This window comes from Pongo abelii, chromosome 16 (genome assembly GCF_028885655.2).
Source record: "Pongo abelii isolate AG06213 chromosome 16, NHGRI_mPonAbe1-v2.0_pri, whole genome shotgun sequence".
Taxonomy (NCBI): domain Eukaryota; kingdom Metazoa; phylum Chordata; class Mammalia; order Primates; family Hominidae; genus Pongo; species Pongo abelii.
This window is the reverse complement of record NC_072001.2, coordinates 85,774,474-85,802,279: the sequence shown is the minus strand read 5'-3', so window position 1 is coordinate 85,802,279 and position 27,806 is coordinate 85,774,474. Positions and strand designations below refer to the sequence as shown.

At 38.4% G+C, this 27,806-nt stretch overlaps 1 protein-coding gene across 10 annotated transcripts in view; it reads right to left on the bottom strand.

Annotated features, from left to right (window-relative positions):
* LOC129050174 (ubiquitin-conjugating enzyme E2 Q2-like) overlaps positions 1-27,806 on the bottom strand; it is a 62,885-nt gene that overhangs the window by 8,890 nt on the left and 26,189 nt on the right. For 9 of the 10 annotated variants that reach the window (XM_054531748.1, XM_054531746.2, XM_063716275.1 and 6 more), the window contains 2 exons: positions 10,459-10,542; positions 6,435-6,574 (listed from right to left, as the gene is read on the bottom strand). In XM_054531748.1, coding sequence (XP_054387723.1) covers positions 6,435-6,574; positions 10,459-10,542 — 224 coding nt within the window. Of the gene's footprint in view, positions 1-6,434; positions 6,575-10,458; positions 10,543-19,269; positions 19,375-27,806 lie in introns of all 10 variants that reach the window. The other variant, XM_063716278.1, reaches the window with a different exon arrangement.

The following is a 27,806-nucleotide window of genomic DNA, read 5'->3' as shown; positions in this document are numbered from 1 at the left end:
CAGGAATCAAGATTTTACATAAATAAAAAGAGTTCTTCAGGGAGGGGAAAATAAAGGTTGAGGGTGACTGGTAAAATGAAGTTTGAGTTACCTTAGTATATTTTAACTAAGAACGAGACTCTGAGGCTCTACAAGGATCTCATGAAGTTATCTGATTTCCCATTTAACATCTCAGCCTTCTAAGTTATTCTTAAAGATGAAGAACATTCTAGTTTTCAAAGACTACATCACCAGATGGGTCTAAATAGTTACAAGTCACTTCCTTACATTGAGTTGAAAATCACCTCTTTGTAATTTGACTTATTAGTTCTAGTTTTATGCCCTGTCTTCACCAAAAACAAATAAAAGCTAATGCTTCCATATACATACTCCTTCAAATAGTTGAAGACTATCATGAACCAGAACCCCCATGTTTTCCTCTCCAAATCCACAATTTCACCAGCTATCCTAGGACATGGAAAACAATCTCTTCCCCATCCTGGCTATTATTCTCTAAATGAACCTAACCTTATCTAAGTAGACCTTTCTTAAAGTACTACCTCAGAATTCAATTCACTAATTCTGATGTTGCCTGTAACATCAGAAAACGACTTCCTTAAAAGTACAGCAAGTTGGATTTACCAAGTTGCTGGCCAGGGCACATTCCCTCCTGCAGTCACTCTCATCTTTGTGTTATACTTTATCTCAAGTTCCATTTTGCTTATTATTCACAACTCTCAAGTTGTCACTGTGGACATCAGAGGCCATAAACATATTGTTCTGGTTCCTTCCTGTAAATCTTTCTGAGTCATAACTGCTATTCTCCAAAGTCTGTGAATCCCGATACTAATAACTTGGCAATTCAGTTTAAGGTCCTCTTCAGAAGGTCAGTTAGCTCAAGGCAATCACATTCTTCCCAGGCCTCTTAAGAAATACTCTAACCCCAGAAAAGGCCCTTCTTTCTGGTATCAGGAGCCATGGGCCAAAAACACAAATCCAATAGCATTTCAGCCATTTACCTCCCAGATCATCCCCTCCCTGAAGTTCTAACTACAGCAGGAAAAAATAATGAAAACACCACCTGCAGTCACGAATCCTCCAGTTTCCTGGCCAAGATGTCATATTCCCTTCAAGATACCTCCCAAAGAGGACACGACAAGGGAGGGGCACAGAGGGTGCTACAGGTACTGATAAGATTCTATTTCTTTTTTATTTTTATTTTTTGAGATAGAGTTTCACTCTTCTCACCCAGGCTGGAGTGCAATTGTGCAATCTTGGCTCACTGCAACCTCTGCCTCCTAGGTTCAAGTGATTCTCCCACCTCAGCCTTCCAAGTAGCTGGGATTACAGGCACCTGCCACCACACCTGGCTAATTTTTGTATTTTTAATAGAGATGGAGTTTCACCATTTGGCCGGGCTGGTCTCAAACTCCTGTCCTCAGGTGATCCACCCGCCTCGGCCTCCCAAAGTGCTAGGATTACAGGCTTGAGCCACCACGCCCAGCCAAAGGTTCTATTTCTTAAGTTTGGTGTTGCGCATGTGTTCATATGATGTAATGTTTTTTTTAAAAAATGGTATCTTCCTTTTCTTGTGTGTGTGTTTTTTTTGTTGTAGGCCTACGTGCTTCATTCGTTCACCCATATGAATCCGTAAAGAAGTACCCATTAGCAACTTCAGTCAATATATACTGGATTCACACTTCAGGAAGACAACACAGTTGACAACCACAACAGTTTCTATAACAAAATTGAGAGAAAATACTAACATTAGGGTCATTTCAAGAAAGTTCAATCATAAGATATATCCCCAAGGAAAAATATACACATGAAAAAGCTAAGTAAGAAGCTTTTAGAAAACTACTACCATCCTTAGAGTAAGTACAACAAAGTATTCCTTTATGTCTTTGTTTTTCATCAAAATACTTCATATAGCCATAGATTTTAAACCATTACATCTTATCTAGATTCCATATTAGATCATTAACATTTTTTCTAGATTCCATTGTTATTCTTTTGTAACCTTTATTTTTGGTATCTTAAAAGTACTTTATTAAATATAACACATTCAGAAAAGTACACAAAATATACCTTAAGGTAGACCTTAACAAGTTATTCTAAGTTATTTGCCCATGTAACCACCAACCTGGTCCAGAAATATATTCCAGCCAGTATCCAAGAAGCCCACAGATGTACCTTTCAGTTCACACCTCCCTACCTCCCACCTAGATGGACTCCTTACCCTACCCTGTGTGTAATCACCTCTTTTTTCTTGATAGTTTTACTGCCCAAGTATGAATCCATAAAGAAGTGTTTCTCAGTTTTCTTTTCATTTATGTTCTACGGCTGTTTAGGGGGCAGCAGACCATTATAATAGGTCAGATTTTCTTTCACTCTAAGGACCAATTTTCACTCCACTGCAGGCGATATTGCCTCCGCTAAGAATCTATGCCCTAACCAACATTAGTTTTGCCTATTTTTGAACTCTATATAGAGGAAATTGCACAAAATAGGTTTTGAGGGTCTGGTCTCTTTTGCTTAACATAGTGTTCAAGATTTGCCCATCTTGTCCCACATGACTGTAAGCCATTTTATGAACACCACAATTCTCCATTTTATTGGAATGAACATTTGGGTTATTTTCTGTTTGGGGCTATTATAAACGATGCTGCTCTGAACATTCCTCTGTCTCCTGGCACCTGTGCACTCATTTCTTGTGGAGTATATATCCACGAGATTCCTGAACCATAGGGTATGAGTATCTTTCACTTTACCAAACCGTTTTCCAAAACACTTGTACAAATATACACCCCCATTAGAAGGATATAGAGTCTCATAACAATTTTCTTACCTTAAAAGATAACCAAAATGTCTCCTATCCCTTCTTTTTAAGATCTAAAGATCACTGTGCAAAGGACTATCAGGGTCAACCCTGAGAATTACAAAACAAAAAACAATTCAAACAAAAAGATTATTATTATTATTATTATTATTTTAACTAACTCAAAAATGAACCCATCTGAAAGCTAAAATAGGGCACCTAGGATAAGTTCCAGAAAGAGGAGATCTTAAGCTGCTCTATATCCCCAGGAAAAATAGAGGCTACTATAGCTTCCAGCTCCTTTAGAATAAATGTCCCAAAGAGATCATAATAGCCTAAATCTAATCTAATAAGGGGGTTCAGAGTTTGGAGTCATTCTAAAGGAAAACAGTCACATGTATATAATTTTCTCAGGAATTCAAACACAGTTTCATATGCTTTCCTAAACTTGTATTACTAACCAAGGTGTTCAAGGAGAAAAATTTGCCATGGACGGAACTGTCAAAAGTTAAATCACTAAAAAATCGGTATTTTTCTACAACTGTCCTATATATACATATATAATATGTATCCCACCCCCACTCTCCCTTTTGTTTTGTTTTATGATACAGGGTGTCTCACTCTGTCACCCAGGCTGGAATATTAATGGTGAAATCACAGCTCATTGCAGCCTTGACTTCCCCAAGCTCAAAAGATCTTCCTGCCTCAGCCTCGCACCACCTCTAATAGCTGGGACTACAGGTGTACTCCACCTATATATTTTAAAAGTAATAACATTAACTACCTCCACAATAAGAGTTGATTATGTTGCTTTCAAAACTGGGGGAAAAAATCACAAAAATCAACTTGGCAATCATTCTCTGTATAATGAAATGTATTACTCTTATTTACTTATCAAGCAATATTGCTCAAGCTTTTTGCCAGAAGATAAAAATCAGGTAAATGTTCACTCTATCAGGAGGATGACCAAAAAAATTCCAGTGGACCTATAAAAACAATTTCTTTAAATTCAAAAACAAGCAAACTCATCCTATCTTACCCCCTACACCTTTTGGAACTTGATTGCATTTGAGTTTCACAAAATAAAGCTAGTAAACATCTCCATTTCTGTCCAGCTTTAAGAAATGACATTTATAATCTGACAACAGAAAAGAACAAAAGAACAATAAGAAGAGTAGCGATTTAGAGATCCTTACCTGTCTTAAAACTCTGTGATCTGTATATGTCCCTGAGCTCTCCTATAAGTCTATCTGAAGCTTGCAAGCTTGCACTGACCCAGACACTGCAGCCGGAAACACAAAAGCCGCTGTTTACCAGGGTCTACTGAGCCAACTAATTTAAAGACTTATGGTATTTCAACCTGCTCTAAAAGATTACAGTAGCCAGGCACAGTGGCTCACACCTGTAATCCCAGCACTGTGGGAGGCCGAGGCGGGTGGATCACTTGAGGCCAAGAGTTTGAAACCAGCCTGGCCATCAACATGAAACCCCATCTCTAATAAAAAAATACAAAAGTTGGCTGGGCATAGTTGCACGTGCCTGTAGTCCCAGCTACTTAGGAAGTTGAGGCAAGATAATCACTTGAACCTGGGAGGTGGAGGTAGTAGTGAGCTGAGATGGTGCCACTGAACTCTGGCCTGGGCCACAGAGCAAGACTCCACCTCAAAAGAAAAGAAAAGAAAAAAGAAAAAGATTACAATAAAAATGGATCACCACTCAACAATTTAAGAAGTAAAAAAAAAAAAAAAAAAAAAAAGACAATTAAATGAAGCATTATGAAGTTTCAAGAGAATATAAAACTAGACACAAGTCTGGTTCATTTCCTTTTTCTTATCACCTAAAAAACTCTAGCCAACATGTTCAGATCACCATGGACTCCACGATAGCATAGAATTCAGTGAGTCTATTCCAAACCCCAGCAATTTTTGAAAATACTCAAGTGACACAATATTAAGTAAAATAGGCTTCCATTCATAAGACTACAAGCAAGAATATTACACGGATGGTCTAGTTCACACATGAAGACACTGAGAACCATGTGTGCCTACATGCAACTGGTTTCAGTTTTTTAGTGCAGGGACTTCTCTGAAGATGAAAACACATCGATATCTTATTCTAAGACTAAATAGAAATGGAACTACTTTTTGGTCATGTGAAACTAAAGGTTTTAAAGACTGCACTAGACTTTGAAGGGGAAAAAAATCAAGTTGATAAAAATATTACCTCTTAGCTATGTAACCTTGAACTCATTTTATATCTATAAAATATGAGAAGTTTTTCCTATCTCTAAAATATAAACAGCACCTATTTCACACAGTGGCTATGATGACTAAATGAAAAGATCTATAAAGTATTTAGCATAGTATCAGTCATGCAAAATTATTCAATAATTTTTACTTGTTTTGAAGATAAACTGGAATTGATCACAAGACACAGTACAGTAACATTAATTCAAATGCTACAATCTTAGTTTTTTAAATAATCAAGATATGGAGATTAACTAAATTTCTTTGCTGTATGAAAAATTATCAATTAAATTAATATACAAATAAGATTGAAGGCGGGAGAGTTATCTATCTGATTTCAACATTTGGCATCTGCTTGCCTAACAATTCATTCCCTGTTTTGGAGAACCTGTGCCCAAGACAAAGTAACTGGTCCTCGGATATTGTGGAGTTGGTAAATGGCTCTAATACAAGGCAGGAAGCAGTCAGTGTTCAGACAATCATTTGATGTTTCCCTACTCTGTCTAAGCATCTTATGTATATACATGCATCATTTTAATTTATTTTTCATAGCAACCATCCAAAAGATATGTACTGTCTATCCATATTTTAGAGTTGAGCAAAGTGAAACCATAAAAGGTGTGTCTGTCACCAAGCTCAGTGTTCCTTTCCCATCCTGCCGCTTCACATTAAAGAGACGTTAAGTCAAGAGAGAAACATTACTTTTGGTTTGGTCAGAGCAGGATGGATCAAAGTCAGCTTCATGAAGGAGAAATAATTTGAGTTGTGTTTTGTAGGAAAGAATGAACTTGAATTTACAGATGCCACAGAAGGAAGGTAAGCAGAGAACACAGCATAGACAAGCTGGAAAGGGGCATATACAGGGATCAGCAGGTGGTTCCAGGATGTGAAGAGCAGATGAACAGGTAAAAAGTGGCTATTCATAGATGAGAAAGATAACCTTGAGAAACAAAGCATATGAGCGTGGCTAGACCTGGTGGCTCATGTCTGTAATCCCAGCACTTGGGCAGGCCAAGGTAGCAGGACTGCTTGAACTCAGGTGTTCAAGACCAACATGGTCAACATAGTGAGACCTCATCTCTACTAAAAATCAAAAAAATTAGCCTGGTGTGGTGGCACATGACTATAGTCTGAGACTCTTGGGAGGCTGAGGTAGGAGGACCGCTGGAGCCTGGGAGATAAAGGCTACAGAGCACTGTGATTGTGCTACCGCACTCTAGCCCAGGCGACAGAGCAAGACCCTGTCTCAAAACCAATAAACATATGCCTGAATCCACCACTAAGGCAGGAATGGAGGAGGAGAGCAGCTGAGATTGGCATGTTCATGAATTGCCTGGTATTAACTATAATTACTTAACCAAAAAGTCCACTCGATATATTTAGACACTTACACATTTAAATGGCCTTGCCTTTCAGTCTTCCTAATTTTCTCTAACATTGCCCAATTTTCTTTTTCAGTTCCTTCATCCTCCAACTTTTTCCCACTAATAGGCTCTTCTTTCATCTCATAGTGATCTAAGTCTTCTATATCCCGCAAAAAGAAGAAAAATATTAGCTGATTCAACCCACTTTCCTTCAGCAGTTTCTTATGCCAAAACTTAAATTATTCTTCACTCATTGGGGGACAGGAAACAGAATATATCTATCCTATGGGGAGAGAGAAAAAGCCCCCACATTCCATTCAAGAGGCTCCCACCTTTTATGTCCTGTATTTTATTTAAAAGCTAGACTCTGGGGAAAGCAGATTTAAAAGCTTTACAAAGTCACAACTATTATGAAATAAGCCATCATTTATTTATTTACTTTTTAATTTTTATTTTGTAAGATAGTCTCACTCTGTCACTCAGGCACAAGTATAGTGGGGCGATCTTTGCTCACTGCAACCTCTGCCTCCTAGGTTCAAGTGATTCTCATGCCTCAGTCTCCTGAGTAGCTGGGATTACAGACGTACACCACCATGCCCAGCTAATTTCTTTGTATTTTTAGTAGAGACAGGGTTTCAACATGTTGGCCAGGCCGGTCTCAAACTTCTGACATCAAGTGATGTGCCCACCTCAGCCTCCCAAAGTGCTGGGATTACCGGCATGAGACACCACACCCGGCCAAGCCATCTTTTACATATCCTCTTAAGAGGAACCTTTGAAACAGTTTAGCAGCAGGTGTCAAGAACCGTAACTGTTCATAGTTTGTTCCAGAAACTCGACTTCTAGAACTGTATTACAAGAAACTAGTCTAAGATGTAAACACAAATTTAAGCATAAAGATACCTATTTCAACCTTGCAACCACAAAAACAAACACAAAATCTGCATGTGCAAAAATAGCAAAACAGTTAACTCAATTCCATGAACTATTAAGAGGCCACTGAAATACCAACACAGCATAATTTCTCCTGTATCAAAAAACTTTGAAATGAAAAATGGATTACACAAAGGAATAGAAAGAATTTCAATTATGCTGAAATAAGCACAGAAAAAGACCAGAACTTATATTGAAATGTTAATTTCAATTAATTTTAGTTGTTATCTCTGGAGACATTTGGTGCTTTCCCCTAATTTCCAAGTTTATGGTTTTATGTCGTAAGCACCTATTGATGTTAATAACTTAAAAATAAGTTAGAAAAAGAATTTGATCTCAGGTGCTCAGGAGGCTGAAATAGAAGCATTGTTTGGGCCCAGGAGTTTGAGGCTGCAGTAAGCTATGATCATGCCACTGCACTCCACCCTGGGTGACAGTGACCCTATCTCAAAAACTAATAATAATTTCAAAAGAATTTGAATAATACCCTGCAGAACAACATCTTTATACACATCATTCTGCTCCCTCCCTTCCCATACTACCTGTTCTTACACATATACAAATATATGCAGAATTGTTTAAATCCTAACTTTTTTCAATTACCTTATATTTCTACTTCAATTGACAAAATCTCTAACGGGGTAGTTTATATTTATCTCGATTTTTTTTCCCAAGCCGGCTAATTCACCTATTTCTAGACCAGATTACTGACTACCTTCACTCAAACTCTGCCCATGACTCTGTACTTCATGGAGCTCCCTTCTCCCTGTGTGCACCTTTCAGCCCTGATCTTCCACCCACACTTGTTTTCCCCACAATGCTCACAAATGCCTTTGGCCTGTATTTCCACCTGTACCTTCAACCTCAGTCATGTTCCCATCCACAAAACTTCTCCACCTAAGTATTAATCAGCCCGTCCCAAACAGAATTCAACATATCTTTCTAAAACAGTATTCTCAGCACACGATTCCCTGCTTAAGGCCTTCTTATCAACAAACACACCAAATAGAAACATGCCTGTCTCAAATTCAAGACTTCTATCCATCTGCCTTTTCTGGACAATCTTGCTTTCCATGACTTCAACACATCAACCTTTCTTCTCAAAAGAAAAGCATCCAATGTACCCAAACACACCATGTCCAAAGTTGCTCTGGGCCTGTTCCCACATTATTTTAGGAGCCTAGAATATCTGCTTTTCACCTGTCCTAATCTGACAACTCCAAAGTCCAGTCTCCTACCTTTCTAGATTTCCCTCAGAGTTGTGGTCCCTTGTTTTTTATCTTGTGAAGGGAAAATGAAAGGGTTCATGAACTTTAGTACAATGGCTGCCTGACCCACGGAAAAGGTTTAATGTTTTCATGCAGTTTATTCCACCTAAGCTAAACTGCATAAAAACATTAAAACAGACTCTCATTCTAATTGGACAATTTTAAGAAGTATTTTACTCCCAGACTCATAAAACAAGCCTACAGCCAGGCACAGTGGCACACACCTGTAATCCCAGCACTTTGGGAGGCCGAGGTGGTAGATCACTTGAGGCCAGGAGTTCAAGACCAGCCTGGGCAAGAGAGCAAGACTCAAACTCTACAAAAAAAAATTTAAAAAACTAGCTGGATGTGGGGCACTGGCCTGTAGTCCCAGCTACTCAGGAGGATCGCTTGAACCCAGGAGTTCAAGGTTACAGTGAGCCGTGCCGGCGCTACTGCACTCCAGCCTGGGTGACAGTGAAACCCTGTCTCAAAAAACAAACAAAAACAAGCCTACAACACTACTTTTCTAGTTCTGAAGCACTCTAAAGTACATTTTAGATTAATAATTTCCAAACCAAGAAAATGAAAGCCTAAATTAATTATAAGACCCCAAACAGAAAAAACTCTTTTAAAACAGTAGATACCATGGAATTCACATACATTCTACTTCGTCAATGCAGAGACATAGATCTTTGTTCTGAAGTTCAAATTTAAGTGCAAAGCTTCAGAGCCAGGAAACATCTAAAATTATACCCATGACTGACAACTGGCCTAGGCTCAATGTCTTTGGAATTTGCTCTACTAAATTTGCTACTGTTTGAATGTATTCCCTCCAAAATTCAAGTGTTGCCAATGTGATGATATTAAGAGGTAGGACTTTTAAAAGGTGATTAGGCCAAGAGGGCTCCTTTCTCCTTCATGGGATTAAGGCCCTTATGAATGAGGCTTCACACATTGGACTAGCTTGCTCTCCTGCCCTTCTGCCTGCTGCCATGTGAGGATGAAACAAGAAGGTCCTGAGACACCAAATGTTGATATTTTCATCTTGGATTTCCCAGACTCCAGAACTGTCAGAAAATAAATGACTGTCCTTCATAAATTACTCACTCTCTGTTATTCTGTTACAACACTATAAAACAGACTAAGACAAATTTCTTTGATGATTTTTCAGCAAGAGACAATTTCACTACTTCTGGCAAGTAGTCTCTAAAATATTCTGAAATTCTCCTTTTATGCAAACATAACATTTTTTAAACTCAGTAGTTTCTCTTCCAAAAAATAACCAAATACAGGTTAAGTACTGATTAGGATTAAATATAATTTTAGTGCTAAAAGTTAAGAGCTTTTGTTTTCCAGAAAATCAAATCCAAGAATTCAGATAAAACAATTTGCTCAAAGGCATATCATGAGTTAGAGGTAAAGCCAGAATTTATCAATTACATTCCATTCCAAATACGATGTGCTTTCAATTATTCCATATTAATAGTTATTTATAAAGGAGATTAGAGAATTACTCAAATGTCCAAAACTGAAGATATTTATGATTTTTTTCTTTTTTGAGACACAGACTTGCTCGTCACTCAGGCAGGAGTGCAGTGGCATGATCTTGGCTCACTGCAACCTCCACCTCCTGGATTCAAGCAATTCTCCTGCTTCACCCTCCTGAGTAGCTGCGATTACATGTGCCCACCACCACGCCCGGCTAATTTTTGTACTTTTAGTAGAGACAGAGTTTTGCCATGTTGGCCAGGCTGGTCTCAAACTCCTGTCCTCAGGTGATCCACCCGCCATGGCCTCCCATAGTGCTGGGGTTACAGGCATGAGTCACCTCGCCTGGCCAAAATGTTATTCTTATATAAAATACCCACTTCATCCATCTCTTCTTCTTCGTCTTCTTTTGAAGTCACTTCTTCTTTTGTCCCATTCGGAAATACAGAAAGAATCTGCCAGGGCTACACAGAACAAATATGCACATTAGAAGACTGGTGTCATAGCTTTAGGGACAAACTCCCAACCATCTGTCACTGCAGTCCCACTACCAAAGAGCTTATTAAAATTAAAATGTGCATTTTTAAATCCAACTTTGATTTGACAAACAACAGTTCTCAGCTTTTAAAAATGAAACAATTTTGAACAATTCAACTTAATGGATGCCTTAGGAATAAACAAAAGCAATCAGTCAAATATAAAGCAAAACTGAAAAAAAATTTTAAAACATAATCTAATTTAAAATAAGAAAACATTTTACTTGTACGGCTATGTGCATAAGATCAAAGGCTTATTTTGTTTAAAATAAATATTCCAAACTATCAATTCCTCAAAACAGCTACCTTTTTTAACTTTGAAAAGCCTGAATCATTACATAAATTCAATTTCCTTACATTTTAAGTGGTCAGATGTGTTACTTATAATAGACACTTCCCAAAACTAAGAATTATGAAATGATTACCACCTCACTATAAAGCAAATTGTCTTTTTAAAAACATGTAATTTACTATCAAATATCTCTCTACAAGACACAATTTACCAATTAACACAAATTACAATTATCAAGTTCAGAAATGAATCTAAGGAATTTTTAGGAGGGGCCCTCGTACCCAGTTTGGGCAAAGGTCAAAAGACAAGCTTCCTGGCCAGGACACAGTATATAAATACATCTTTAATCATAAAGGCCAGGTCAGGTTAGAACCCAGGATATGTAAAAGATCAAGAAACTAGGATCCCGAAATCAAGACCAACAAAGGTCTCAGCAGTATCTAAGCAGCAGCTTCCAAAATGTAATTCACCCCTTCTTCATTTCCCTAAATTCTTATATTCCAAAGCCAATTATTCTGGGTATCTAAAGAATATATACCTAGCCTTAAAGTCCCAAAGAATTTGGTTGCATCAATGGTTGAAAGAGCATTTTTGAAATGCTAATTTCAAAGCCTACCCAAAGAATCTGTTTTGCAAAAGCTCTCTGAGGTGATTCTCACATGCATCTGGGTCTGTCACCACTAGCCCAGTTACTAGCCTTCATTTTACACCTGAGAAAGCTGAGCCCCTACCCCCTCAAAAAGGGGAAGTAATTTAATCAAAACAAAAAGTGAGTTAGGGCTGTGAAATCCTAAGATTAATTTCATTTCAAGATGTGACCTGGTCCTCTTTCTAAAACCCCACTGAAATGACAGAATTTTATAAAACAGAGTAAGTCGGCTGCAGCAGCAGCAAAACAACAAATACAAAAAGAATACCCTTAGTGAACCAAAACTATTAAGGACATGCTAGAAGATACAAAGCAGATGGAATCAGACTGCTGGGCTCGAGAAAGCCACAAACCCAATCCAAATAATGGAGGGACCACTTTTGTTTGAAGGATCAAACATTCTTCACTGTACTTGTCCCAACTATAGTTGGTAAGGATCACTCTGCTAATAGGAAGCCTGTCTTGATGGTCTCTTACTATCAGTGTCAAAACCAGAGAGAAAAGACAGAATGCTTTTTTTTAATATAACTCAATGCAGCAGCAAAATCTTATAACAGACTCTGCCTCTTCCTTTTAGCTCAAAATCTGGAAAGCTCACTGGCCAGCACCTCCACATCCTCATGCCACAGGAAGAGCACAGGTCTGCAAACCAGGAGGGGGAGGCCACAGCAGAAAAGAGTGACAATTCTGAAGACACTCATAACAGCTCATACTGATCAAAGGTATACCTCATCTATAAATGAACAGATAACCATGTATCATCAGAGAGTTGAAGAAAATTAGCAACCTGAAAGGAAGGTGCCAAGTCAAAGAAGCACAAGTGACCTGAAGCACTGCTAATGAAGGAAATAAGCAGAATTTTAAAACCTAATTGGAATCTTTGGCAGTAATTGAGAAGATACTGTATCCACAAAATACAAAACAGATTACCATGCAAAAGACAATTCTAGGAGGTAAAAATAAGACCCCTCAACCAAAAAAACAAAACAAAACACCAGTTGTAGAAGGGCCAGGACACAATGGACATGACTCAGCAAAACATTAAGGTGGCTCACATGTGTAATCCCAGCACTTTGAGAGATCGAGGTGGGTGGATCACGAGGTCAGCAGATCAAGACCATCCTGGCTAACATGGTGAAACCCTATCTCTACTAATAATACAAAATTTAGCCGGGCATGGTAGTACATGCCTGTAGTCCCAGCTACTCAGGAGGCTGAGGCGGGAGTATCATTTGAACCTGAGAGGTGGAGGCTGCAGTGATCCAAGATCATGCCACTGCACTCCAGCCTGGGTGACGAGCGAGACTCCGTCTCAAAAAAAAAAAAAAAAAAAAAAAAAAAGTAAAACCCCCACACTTTACAGTTACACAGAAAATCATACTAACTATCAGAAAGAACTAAGAATCAGATAGGCATCAGACTTTTCATCTACAACAATAAATGTCAGAACATAAAAGTATAAAGACCTGGAAAGAAACTCAATTATGACCTCAGAATTCTGTATCTAGCTCCCTCGAGACAGGAAGCATATCTGTGTATGTTTGCCTCTGGATTCTCCACACTGATATGGATGGAGTACTTTATACAGAGTCAAATATTTGTTGAACAAATGATAACAGACAGCAAGTTCACAGAACACACTCCATACACATCCCCACAAACCGTTTCTAGGAAAAAAAAAAAAAAACCCAGGATATTATTCAGGGATATACTTGAGGGGCAGGGAGCAGGAGACATAATACAAGAAGTAGCAATAAGCAAAGGCAACAGTAACACCAATAGTGAAGTCTAAATGATTGCTGATAATTTCGCTGAAAGGTCACAGGCCATATTCTCTGACCATACTGATGCACTAAAAATACCCCAAAAGCCACCTGAAAATGCTTTTTAAATGTTTTTTTTCCTAGATAACTCTTGGGTAAAAGAAGAAATTGATCCTCATGCCTCAGTCATCCAACTCCTAAGTATGTGCCCCAGAGAAATGCTGGCACAGGGATACCATGAAATACAGACAAGAATGACCATAGCAGCAATCGCTGTTCCTAATAACACTGGAAACAACCCACATGTCTGTATCTAGTCAAGGGGAAATGGTATGGTGTATTCAAACAATGGAGTAAATACAGCAATGCAAAAGAACTATAGCTACACACAATAGGAACAAATTTCACACACAATGTTGAGCACAACAAAGATATGAAAAAATACATATAGTATGATTTTCAAAAGTTCAAACAATAGGCAACACTACACTGTATTGTTGAAGGATGCATATATGAGTGATAACAGTAGAGAAACATAAGGCAAGATGAGCGTACAGAGGCATGGTGATCAGGAAGCAGCCTGCAGGTTTCTGTAGTGCAAACAATGTGCCTTCTCTTCACCTTGGTGCTGGCTAGGTGTTAGTTCCCAAGTACTCGCTCTAACTATATGTTACACTAAGCTTATGTTTTACATAATTTCAATACATGTCATTTTTTTTTTTTTTTTGAGGTGGAGTTTCGCTCTTGTTGCCCAGGCTGGAGTGCAGTGGCGCGATCTCAGCTCACTGCAACCTCTGTCTCCCGGGTTCAAGCGATTCTCCTGCCGCAGCTTCCCAAGTAGCTGGGATTACAGGCGTGCACCACCAGGCCCAGCTAATTTTTGTACTTTTAGTAGAGACGGGCTCTCTCCATGTTGGTCAGACTGGTCTCTAACTCCCAACCTCAGGTCATCCACCTGCCTTGGCCTCCCAAAGTGCTGGGATTACAGGCATAAGCCACCATGCCGGGCAAATAAAAAGTTTTAATAGTAAGAGCAATGTGAACACAGGATGCAATAAAATGACTTGGAAAATACAAACTATTTAGAAAATAGATTTTAAAACTTGTGCAATAAAGTCAAACAGCACCCAAAGAAAATGTATACCCTTACATGTTTGTTTAAAAAGCAGTTTAAATTACATTGATCCACTAAACTAGAAAAAGCAAAATAAACAAAAAGGGGAAATAATTAAGACATAAGGAAAACGTGAAAACAACCCACTAAATTTAAAAAATAAAACTAAAGGAGGATTCTTTCAAAAGACTAAGATAATAAAACAGTCACGCCTCTGATAAGTGATCAAGATAAAGAAAACTTTGAAAAGGGCATATAGCCACATGTGAATATGATGCAAAAAGTGAAAACTTTACACATCTTTACAACACCTTAGAAGTATGGGTGAAGTGTTCATTTCTTTTAAGAATCTACAGTTACGAAAACTAACTGAAGAAATGGAAAATCTGGAGACCAATACGCAGAAGAAGGAAAAAGACAAAGACTCATCCTCCAAATTGGACATTTATTTAAACCAGGGTTTGTCAGCCTCAGCAATATTGATATCTTGGGCCAGACAATTCTTTGTGAGGGTTCTCCTGGTGTGTTGTGGGATATTTTGTGACATCCCCTCTACCCACGGAATGCCAATAAGACCTCCCAACCGTCACCAGTTGTGACCACAAAAATGTCTCCAGATATTTCCAAATGTCCCATGGGAGGCAAAATATTCCTGCAGTTGAAAATTACTGTGTAAACTAGATCTACATCCTAGGTCTTAGAAAAAAGATGTAAAGCTTCCTGAGTTAGCCCTGCATACCCTTGATACTGAAATGAAATAAGAGCCTTAAAGGAAACAAACAAAACTATAATCTTATTTAATACAGAAGTAAAAATGCAAAAATAAAATATTACCATAGCCATTCTAACAGTGTTTATTATAGGAATGCAAGGATGATTCAAAATTAGGAAAATTTCATCAGGTAATTAACAAATTATATTTCTCCATAGAACTGTAGGCACAATCATGAAAAACAAGGCAGCTCTGTATGCATTAAGTCCACGTGATATTCAGTGAAAAACACAAGTTGCAGATGTCTTACAGAAAAAATCTGAACACTGAACACGTATTTCCACCATCTGCTCTTTGTCCTGAGGCTCCACTAGAAATACAGTGAAGAATAAACATTATATAAACACACAATTACAAAAAAAGAAATGGGGTTACCCACAGAAGAGAATTCACCTCCATTAGACAATGACAGTAAACGGAAAATGGTTAATTAATGGAGCAAGCAAACCAAAGTGGAGGTTGGGGGATACCAATAACAAGGAAGCTAATTTGTCCCACAGCAACCTGGAAAGGTTCTAGACTCAGACACCAGGTACCCCTGAGAGTGGGACTGATAGGCAAGACTGAAAACAGAGATTAACAAAAAGCATATATAGAGAACACATTTTCCAGGCCCTGAAACACACTGCTCTCCCCCATCTCCTTAAGCAGAACCCAAGCAAACATATCTACCTCAGGCAAGAGAATGTAGATTTCACCTCCAGAGGAATGGAGTAGTTCCAGCCATCATTTATGATTGCACCGGGAGATAAGATAGAGGGGTAGAGGATAACAATTAGGAATCAGCATACATTCCCCCTAAAAGCTATCAGTTGCCAAGTCTTGTCCATAAAGAACTCCCAATTTTTTATTTTTATTTTTTATTTGTATTTTATGTATGTATGTATGTATGTATGTATGTATGTATGTATGTATGTATTTATTTATTTATTTATTTAAGAAAGGATCTTGCTCTTTCACCCAGGCTGGAATGCAGGAATGCAGCAGCATGATCACAACTCACTTTAGCCTCAACATCCTGGGCTCAAGTGATCCTCCTGCCTCAGCCTCCCAAGTAGCTGGGACTACAGGTGGGTGTCACCACACCTGGCTTTTTTTTTTTTTAATTTATTTTTTGAAAAGATGGGGTCTCACAATATTGCCCAAACTAGTCTTGAGCTCCTGTGCTCAAGTGATCCTCCCACATCAGTCTCCCAAAGCACTGAGACTGTAGGTGTGAGCCACCACACCCAGCCTCCTAGTCTTTTAGTACCTCTCTCAAATATGAATGAACAAAAAAGGGAATTTAAAAAAAAAAAAAGAATACAGGCCGGGCACGGTGCCTCACGCCTTTAATCCCAGCACTTTGGGAGGCCGAGGTGGGCAGATCACCTGAGATCAGGAATTCGAAACCAGCCTGACCAACATGGAGAAACCCCTTCTCTACTAAAAATACAAAAATTAGCCAGGCGTGGTGGCACATGCCTGTAATCCCAGCTACTCAGAAGGCTGAGGCAGGAGAATCGCTTGAACCTAGGAGGCAAAGGTTGCAGTGAGCCGAGATCACGCCATTGCACTCCATCCTGGGCAACAAGAGTGAAACTCCGTCTCAAAAAAAAAGACTACAAATGATAAGCAACATAGAATAGATATTTAAGGAAAGGTTTTAAAAAGAAAAATAAGACCAAAATAAACTAAGAAAAAAATTTATTAAAGAACAAAGAGACGCTAGGGAGAAGACAAGAGAGTATCAAAATCACTTCATAAAGACACTTGTGAATATATTACCTGAATAAAACAAAAATAGAATATGAATAAGGAATAATCAGAAAAGAAAAAGTTCTTAGAACTCAGGGTTCATCTTGAGAGCTGGTCCCCAATGAGCCATACCTCCTGTTATCATGTCCTTGGACAGGCCCATCCCACAGTGAATCTGGGTTGGCCTCAAGACTCACTTTAACCTATAGAATTTGTTAGAAATGACACTGGACCTGTTCCAGGTCTAAGCCTTAAGAACACCTGGCAGCTCCACTTCTGTGCTTCTAGTAGCCAAAGTAAGTACTGACTATCCTCTTGGAGAAAGAGAAACCACATGAAGAGACCTGAGAGGATGAGATGCTATGCAGAGAGGAAGGCCACATGAAGAAACACCAAAGCAGCAGACCTGTGGGTGAAGTAGCCGTCTCAGACATTCCACTGCAGCTGAGCATCCAGATGACCAGTCCCTGACACCGTCTAACCGCACAGTGAGAGATGCCAAATGAGACCAGCAGAAAAACTGTCCAGCTATCCCCAGTTAACCCATACAGTAGTGACAGATACAAATGTGTAGTTTTATGCCATTATGTTTTGGGAAAATTGGTTAAGCAACAATAAATAATCAAAACAAAACTTAAAGTTATGACTGTCCAAATAAAATTTCCTAAAAGTCAAAAAATAAGAAAAATATTCCAGAACTTAAAATAAAAATAAAAATTAGAAATGACGTGAGATACAAGACTCAAATAAGAGGACTAAAATCCAATTAACAGACACTTCAAAATGAACAAATAAAATGGAAAGGAAAAAGTTAACAAAAGTATGACAAGATTCAAGATCCCAACTTTGAAAGAGCCTATCCATAGGCCTATCCATTCAGTATACCCAGCACAGTGTATGAAAAAAGACACACACTAAGTACAATGTTGTACTATTTCAGCTCACCAAGGAAAAGACAAACTCCTAAAAGCTTCCAGAGAGAAAGTCATGCATAAATGAGTGAAACTCAGGGTGACATGAGGCTTCACCACCACGACTGGTTAGAAGACAACAGCACAGACTTTGAAATTCTAAGGCAAAATTATCCTCAACCTAGAAATACATAATCAACCAAACTATCAATCAAGTGTGAGGGTAGACTATGACAAAAGTGAATAGTGATGGGGATGTGCTATGCACCAGGCACTGTTTAAATGGTTTACATTACCAACTCATTTAATCCTCACAGCTCCCTAGAAACATAGGTACTAATACTATTACTGGTTCCCCCATTTTGCAAATGGAAGTTGATGCATAGAGCAATTATGGAATCAGCCCAAGGGCATACAGCTAATAAGTAGTAGAACCAAGATTCAAATCTATCTCAGACTGGCTCCAAAACCTAAACACTGCATTGTACTTTTTCAGAAGCCAGAGATCAGAAAATATACCACTCCATGCTTTCTTAGGGTTTTACTTGAGGACACAGTCAGGTAAAATGACAAAGGGAAAGCCAAAGAAGATGACATGGGATCCAGGAAACAATGGATTTACTCTAGGAGAGCAGATGAGAAAAACCTCAAGATGACATCTGCACAGCCAACCTGAAGAACAACCTGCCAAAATGGGCACAGAGGAGCCAAAGGCTTTGGAAGAGAAGGAGATCTCACAGAAAGGGCTACAACAGAATTTTTTAAATTAAAAATTACTATTATGAGGAAGACACTGCAAAACAAAAAGCAACACCAAGAAAAGAAAATCCTATCCTAAATATTCTACAAAGATTGGCTTTACAAAGTCCTAATGATAATCAGTGATTACTTATATGACTAAAGATAATATTTAAGGAAGGGAAAGTGGGTGGTATTAGAGCTAAATTCTCATGTATTATACTAAAAAGTCAATAGCTGATGCCTAAATAGGTAAATCCAGGAAGAAGTTAGGGGTGTGGTGAGCTAGTGGAGATTTCTGTTGCTTGCAGGAGACAACATTTGGGCGAGTCCTTAAGAAGCACAGACAGACTTAAGGAGATGGCATTTCTAGGTAAAGGCAAGTCAATGAGCAAAGACAAGCAATGAAAGAAGCAAGAGCATTTATGGACACCAGGAATATTCACAACAAAAAGCTGGTGTTAGGGAAAAGGGCAATTGTTTGCCTGCCATACTAAATACCAGCAGCTCCAAAGAATGAAGAGGTTAGTTTTAGTATCTAAAACAGAACAAACAATTCAATAGGAACAGAAAAACTAACTTCTAAATAAGTTGAATAATTAAAAAAAATCATCCTAGTTTGACTTTTGTTTGAGACAATTTATTTTAGCTCTTCAACACTAGAGAATTTTTACTTTACCTGACCCATGGGTAGTGGTTGATCTGGCATCTCAACATCCAGGTGCTTAGGAAGGTTATATAATCTGCAGAGTCCACATATCTACCAATTCAATTGCTGATGAAGCTACGAAACACATTTCAGTAAATAAGCATTATGTTAAAGAGCCCTTAGAAGACATCAATAATGCCATGACTACTGCAATCAATCCAGTAGGAAATAAAAAAGTTTGTTACTGCTCAACTGCAGCTTACAGATTTAAAAAAAAAAACTCTTTGAAATATTTTCAGGAGCCTCTAGTTTAAGAAAGTTACTATGGCTTAGGGTATAATCACTACAACCGATACCTAATGGAATGACAACAATAAAGGCAGAGGAAGGAAGTTCCAGACATTGTCCCATTTCTCATTGCTACCTTGTTTTCTTGGAAACTTACAACTTCAAACAAGAGAACACTACTGCATTAATGAGGTGACCCAAAAAAAAAAAAAGAAAAAAAAAAACCACACACAGGCAGTGTTGTTACACATGGATTATAAAATTATATGTTCCAGTCATAGTTAAAAGTACAAAAGCAAATGTGATCCCGCAGACAGAGCCTGGAAATCTAGATGACCTTGGATATCGTATCTAATTCCCTGAGTTGGAGTCTACTCATCTGTAAAACAAAGAAATGAAAACTTTCCCGGAAGAGTAAAGATTAAATGAAACCTGTAAAACACTTGATACTTAGTAAGCTCTTAAGTGTCTGTCTAAAAAATAATAATTCACTAGGAAACTGCAAAGAATAACTGTAAATTTCCATGTTTAAGTCCAAATTGTATTGTAAGCATGTTTACTTTAAGGAAATAAGCAAGGTAAACTATGTGTACAAGTGTGGTTTTCATTGTTTAAAATGTTTTTGAACGTATAAGGTGACTCATATGGGATCTAATAAGGCAACTCACTTCACTTGGTCAGGAACAATTTTCTGGGTGTCTCTGACCAAGAAAAGAGATGAAGAGAAAGAAGCAGGTTTACAAAGGACAAAGAAAGAAGACACAGGATTAGAATGGGTTAACGAAGCAAAGAATAAGCATTCCCAAAGTGAACAATGAAGCAAGTGGAAACAGGAAGGTTGAACCATAAATTAGGATCCACCAAAAATCCTCATGCTTAAAAGGAAGCCAAGCCCCAGTGTGGATTTCGTTATGCACCCAATGTGCTCTTTTTTGTGCTAAGTACATAATGAAGATGAGGCAGGGTGATCTGGACACAGACCTGGACACTCTGACCACTGGCACAGAAGGGGCTACAGGAGTGCTGGGGTGAAACAGGAATTAAAAGAAATTAAAGAATGTGAAACTACCATCAGAGTGAACAGGCAACCTACAGAATGGGAGAAAATTTTTGCAACCTACCCCTCTGACAAAGGGCTAATATCCAGAATCTACAAAGAACTTAAAACAAATTTACAAGAAAAAATCAAACAACCCCATCAAGAAGTGGGTAAAGGATATGAACAGACACTTCTCAAAAGAAGACATTTATGCAGCCAACGGACACATGAAAAAACACTCATCATCAATGGCCATCAGAGAAATGCAAATCAAAACCACAATGAGATACCATCTCACACCAGTTAGAATGGCAACCATTAAAAAGTCAGGAAACAACAGGTGCTGGAGAGGATGTGGAGAAATAGGAACAGTTCCACACTGTTGGTGGGGCTGTAAACTAGCTCAACCATTGTGGAAGACAGTGTGGCGATTCCTCAAGGATCTAAAACTAGAAATACCATTTGACCCAGCCATGGCATTACTGGGTATATACCCAGAGGATTATATATCATGCTGCTATAAAGACACATGCACACGTATGTTTATTGCGGCACTATTCACAAAAGCAAAGACTTGGAACCAACCCAAATGTCCAACAATGATAGACTGGATTAAGAAAATGTGACACATATACACCATGGAATACCATGCAGCCATAAAAAAGATGAGTTCATATCCTTTGTAGGGACATGGATGAAGCTGGAAACCATCATTCTGAGCAAACTATCGCAAGGACAGAAAACCAAACACCGCATGTTCTCACTCATAGGTGGGAACTGAACAATGAAAACACTTGGACACAGGACAGGGAACATCACACACTGGGGCCTGTTGTGGGGTAGGGGGAGGGGGGAGGTATACCTAATGTAAATGATGAGTTAATGGGTGCAGCACACCAACATGGCACATGTATACATATGTAACAAACCTGCACGTTATGCACATGTACCCTAGAACTTAAAGTACAATAATAATAATAATAAAGAATGTGTAAGGAAAAACTTAGTTGTATGTAAAAAAAAAAAAAACCCAATTCCTCCTAAGAAAGAACAAGAGGTGGAGTCCTTTAAAAATTAACTGTCTGTCTTTCTGAGGCTAATGAACCTTATCTCTCCTCCTCTCCCAGGCATTGTGAAGACCCTGTTTCTCTAGCTGTGCAGCTGCAAGGTCACTAGACAGATTTCAAGTTGTAAAACATGTTTTTCCTTGAAAAGTAAGAAATAATGTAATGCATGTCTCAACTGAATAACTGTCTTTGTTTCTTGCTTCTGTAATATGCTTCCTCCTGCACAGATCTCCCCCCACCCCACAAAATGCTTAAAAGGTAACCTGACTCTTTGTTCAGGGCTCAGTCCTTTAGATGTTAATTTGACTGGGCCGGTGCACCTAAATAATAATATATATCCTCCTCAACCCCTCAGTCTCTCTGATTCCTAAATTATCCCACTGCAGGGGGAGAGAGGCAGCAGGGTAGTGGTGTCATACCAAACAACAAGAAAGACAGGGTAGTGGCCAGGCACAGTGGCTCACACCTGTAATCTCAGCAATTTGGGAGGCCGAGGCAGGCGGATCACCTGAGGTCAGGCGTTCGAGACCAGCCTGGCCAACATGATGAAACCTCATCTCTACTAAAAATAAAAAAACTAGCTGGGCATGGTGGCAAGTGCCTGTAATCCCAGCTACTCAGGAGGTTGAGGCAGGAGAATCACTTGAACCCAGGAGGTGGAGGTTGCAGTGAGCCAAGATTATGCCATTGTACTCCAGCCTGGGTGACAAGAGCAAGACTTCATTGAAAGAAAGAAAGAGAGAGAGAGAGAAAGAGAGAAAGAAAGAAAGGAAGAAAGACAGGGTAGTACATTTTCCATGGATTTCAATTTTACTCTCTTCCCCCACCACACACACACAAAAAGCATTTGAGGGATGGGAAGAAGAAACTGAGATCACAGGGAAAATAGTAAGAGACGTTCAGGACAGGTCTTAGAAATTTACTAGTTTGGGGGAGGTCAGAGAACAGTAGCATATAAAAGAATGCCAAGACAGTTCCCAGGTTTAGGCATGGGTGACTAGTTTGATTATTTCATTTTGTCCCACTCACAATGACAAGGAGAATTATTGATGGAATACATGATGGGGCGGATAGAGTGCTAGGAGGTGAATACATGAAAATTTAAATATCATTTTGAACACCCCTGTCATGCCAAGTGAGATTCCCTAACGTATATGATATACAGACAGATATATGGGTTTGAAACTCTGGAGATGAATACGGATTTAGGAATCCCTGGAACACAGGTCATGACTTAAGTAATGGGAGTCAAAGATTACTCAGAGAAAGCACAGAATGAGAAGAGAAGAAAGAAGTAGGACAACGAAGAAGAGATCGGAGGAGACCAAGGCAGGGTGATAAGATCAAAACAGGAGAAAAGAATCCGATAAAAGTCCCATTCAATTATCATGTCCCTTCCCAGAGGACAGGGACATGCCTTTTTTGTCTTTTATACCCAATTATCACAGGTCCTGGCATAGAAGCCACACAGTTTTTTTTTAATTGTGTTCTACTATTCACAGTTTCCTGTATCCACCAGGGGAGAAAAAAGCAAGTATAAACTAGCACAGACATAGATTTTTTTACACTGTATACTAAAGGGGTCAGATTATATACAATATTTTATGCCTTACTTTTTTACTTAATACATCTTAGAAGTTTGCACATGCTCTTATGGAAAGACTGGCTGCATTCTTTTTGGTCTACAACAGAATATTCTGTTATAAAACTGTACACTATAATTTTTATTTAACCAACTCTTTATTGGTGGACATTAAGAATGGAGGAATGCTTCAACAAGGGAACAATCAACAGAATCAAAATACTGCAGAGGGGTCAATTTGGGGACTAAGAGGGGAGCCACTGGATTTGGCAACTAAGATAAATTTTAGCGCAACGATGAAGGCAGAATCCAGATTATAATGAGCTCAGTGAAAAAAGGTGAAGACATGTAGCTTATTCTCTCAAGAAACTAGGCTATGATAAACTGGCAGAGGCTGTAAGAGTGGGAGGTGAGTTGTTTTCTCCTTCATGTAAATATATTTACTTTTTTAAACACTACGCCCAATTTTATATCCTACTTCATTTAACTTTTGAACATGTTTATGTATGTATGTATGTATGTCATGTGATGTTTTAGACACTGAAAAATAACTCATTTCTGCTATTATAAAACTGTTATCTTTAGATGTTCAGAAGCAACTTCCTAAAAGGAGGTAGCAGTAATGGAGCTATGTCTATCATTCTTTCCATCAACCCCCTTGCTGGAGATGTAAACATGTGTCCATCAAGCCTTTAATTTTTACCTCTTATCTTCATTGCTCTCCATACAAAACTTAACTCTTTTTTTATATCTGTATATGTGTATTTATATGTATATCTATATCGAGAGAGAGAGAGAGAGAGAGTCTTGCTGTGTTTCCCAGGCTGATCTCAAACTCCTGGGCTCAAGTAATCCTCCCACCTTGGCCTTGAAAGTGCTGGGATTACAGCGGGATCCACTGTGCCCAGCCTCAGCCTTAACTCGTAGAATATCTTCAAACTGATGTTCTTCTGTTCTGCTTTTTAAGAATAGATGTGTTTAAACCAACTCAACTTATTTTGACAAAAATTGGAGTTGACTCAAACTTCCTCAAATGGCCAGTTCTCCTAAAACTATTTACAGAATAATCTGTCTTATCACTATTAAGTTAAAATACCACCTTTTCCTTATACTAAATTCTCATTTGCATGACTCTGGTTTTAAACTTCCATTGCCTTTATCTGTCTGGCCCAGGGCTAGTCCACAATATTTTATTTAATATCTGGTTGAAAGAGTCTATACTTTATTATTTTTTATTATTTACTCTTCTAAACAAATTTTAGAGTCATTTTGTCAAGTGCCAAAAATAAATCTGCTGGAATTTCTACTGAAATTTGTATATATACATATACATACACAATTTATATATATAAATATATATATGAAATATAAAATGTATATATATACACACCCTTTTGTTTATTTATTTTATTTTATTTTTTTTAGACAGGGTCTTACTCTGTCACCTAGGCTGGAGTTCAGAGGCATGATCTCGGCTCACTGCAACCTCTGCCTCCCAGGCTCAAGTGATCCTCCCACCTCAGCCTCAGAAGTAGTTGGAACTACAAGTGTGTGCCACAGACACTCAGCTAATTGTCATCTACCCGCCTCAGCTTCCCAAACTGTTCGGATTACAGGTATGAGCTACTGTGCCCAGCAGAAATTATACTTATAAATTAATATGAAGACATGGTGATAACATATTTATAACATGAAATCTGCTCATTCAGGAACACAGAATGCAAATCTTTCATTCCTCTCAGCAAAATTTTGTCATGTCCTTGATAAAAGTCCTGCACATCTAAGTTTATTCCCAGGTATTTAATTTTTGCTGAAATACCTGAAAAAATACTTCATCACTATATCTTCTATGTGATTATAGCTAACATTGGGGAAGGCTATTGATTTTTATATAAAAGAACTTGTTTAACCAGTAATCTTAAAAATTGGTTTTTTTCAGTTGGTTCCTTTGGATATTTTTAGGTAAACAATCATGTCAACTGAAAATAATGATTGTTATTTTTCTATAAAGACTATGACATCATGGGAAAATACAGTAAATACTTTTTAAAAGAATATAAAAGGGCTGGGCGCAGTGGCTCACACCTGTAATCCCAGCACTTTGGGAGGCCAAGGTGGGCAGATCACGAGGTCAGGAGATCCAGACCATCCTGGCTAACACGGTGAAACCCCATCTCTACTAAAAAATACAAAAAATTAGCCAGGAATGGTGGCAGGCGCCTGTAGTCTCAGCTACTGGGGAGGCTGAGGCAGGAGAATGGTGTGAACCCAGGAGGTGGAGCTTCCAGTGAGCTGAGATCACGCCACTGCACTCGAGCCTGAGCGACAGAGCGAGACTTTGTTTAAAAAAAAAAAAAAAAAAAAAAAAAAGAATATAAAACTATAGAGAATACGACCTCAACTATTTAAACATATGTATAAAGGTTATGTATTTCACCAGCAAAGAAAAAACATATACTGGTAGAAAATAGCCATCACGTCAACTGTCAACAGTGGTTATATTAGGTAAAGAAATTATGGGAGACTTTAATTTTTTTCTTTTTTCTGTACTTTACTAATTTTCTCAACAATGGTTGCTTATGAGTTTTATAATTAAAAAAAGTTTTTAAAATTTTTCCAACATGGAAAGTTATATTTCTTTACATACTAAAACAAAAACAAAACTTTCTATTTGAATACCTATGGCAAAACCCTGTCTCTACAAAAAATACAAAAAATTAGCTAGGTAGAGTAGTACACACCTGTAGTCCCAGCTACTCTGGAGGCTGAGGTGGGAGGATCACCTGAATCCCCAGAGAATGAGGCTCCAGTGAGCCGTGATCATAGCACTGCATTCCAGCCTGGGAGACAGAGAAAGACCCCATCTCAAAAAAAAAAAAAAGAAATATCCATAATGATCTAAAATGCCTATCTGTATGAGATTGTCCTTTGTTCACATTTTTTCAAGCAAATATCACACAATAAATTGAATGCAGGTGCAAATGACATATCAAACATCAAAGAAATTTGCAAAAGATGTTAAGATTGTATTACTTTGGGTTTAGAAATTTTCTTTTCATAAAAGCATTTATAACAATATTTTGTGAGCTTTTAAGGAATATTTTAAGTATTTCTGATTTAATTTCTAGTGATAAATACCAATAGATATAACCTATATACAGAAAAGCTCCTTGGGCCCTCAATATACTTTTAAGAGTGTAAAGGAATCCTGACCCCAAAACTTGGAGAACTGCTGCCTTCCCCTCCACTTTCTTCCTTCCCTAGAATTTCTTCCTTGGAAGAAACATTCCTTTGCCATTCTATGTTAACTTACATAGTTCCACTGAGGCCAGTTTTGCTACCTCCCTCCCATCTTTCCACATCCCTCTCTTGACACAAAACCTGACCAAAGGACTCTACCGGCCCACCCCATTTCCAGTGATCAGCTGTCAGGTGGGCTAAGCCAAGAAAATCTGGGTTTTCCCTGAGACTAGACCTCTCTTTCTGGGAAAGATGGAATCACAGGGACAAGATTGGCCACCTAGAGGTAGTCAGAATTCATCTTGCCTAAATGGGAAGAGGTTAGGCAAGTTTCTAGAATGCCAGACTGCTTTCTAGAAAGTCAAAGATAATTATACTTTCTGCCATGACTGTGAGAATGCCCAGTTCATTGCACACTTTCTAACATTTTTACCAATCTGATAAATAAAAGCTGGTACCTAGAAGAAAAAAAGGCTGGGTATGGTGGCTCATGCCTGTAATCCCAGTATTTTGGGAGGCCAAGGTGAGTGGATCACCTGAGGTCAGGAGTTCGAGACAAGCCTGGCCAACATTATGAAACCCCATCTCTAGTAAAAACACAAAAATTAGCCGGGCATGGTGGCAGGCACCTGTAATCCCAACTACTCAGGAGGCTGAGGCAAGAGAATCACTTGAACCTGGGAGGCGGAGGTTGTAATGAGCCAAGATCATGCCATTGCCCTCCAGCCTAGGCGACAAGGTGAGACTTTGTCTCAAAAAAAAGAAAAGTTTCCATACAATATAATTTGTTTCATCTCTAAAAACCAATTCAGCAATAACTGAAAGCCACCACTTGGAAGGTTTCAAGGATTTAGCTCTACCTGTTGATGTCCAAAGCATTAGTTAAGGTAGAAAAAAAATACACACACACACACACTCACCCCTACGTAGTCAGTACCAGGAAACACGAAAGACTAGATGGTATAGTCATCCAACACAAAGCACACAATAACTGAAGGCACTGTAGAGGAGTAACTTATGACACAGATCTACAATATTGTTGAGTGAAAATGCAGATTACAAAAAAAAATCTGATTTTTTAAGGGAGAGGGAACACATACAAGCAAAGGAGAAAAGAGATGAGCAGATGACTGAAAGATACAAAATTCTGATAGTGGTACATTCTGAGTGGTAGAATTATCGGTATTATTTTCTAGTTTTGCCTAAAAATTTTCTAAATTTCTTAAAATAAGAACTTTTTGTTATCCATATTATAAAATATCCATCACCCCAGGAAACTTAACCTTGAGCACAAACTCTATAACATGTTCCCTCTACCTCGGGAGAATTAGCTCCACCTCTCTTCCCCTTA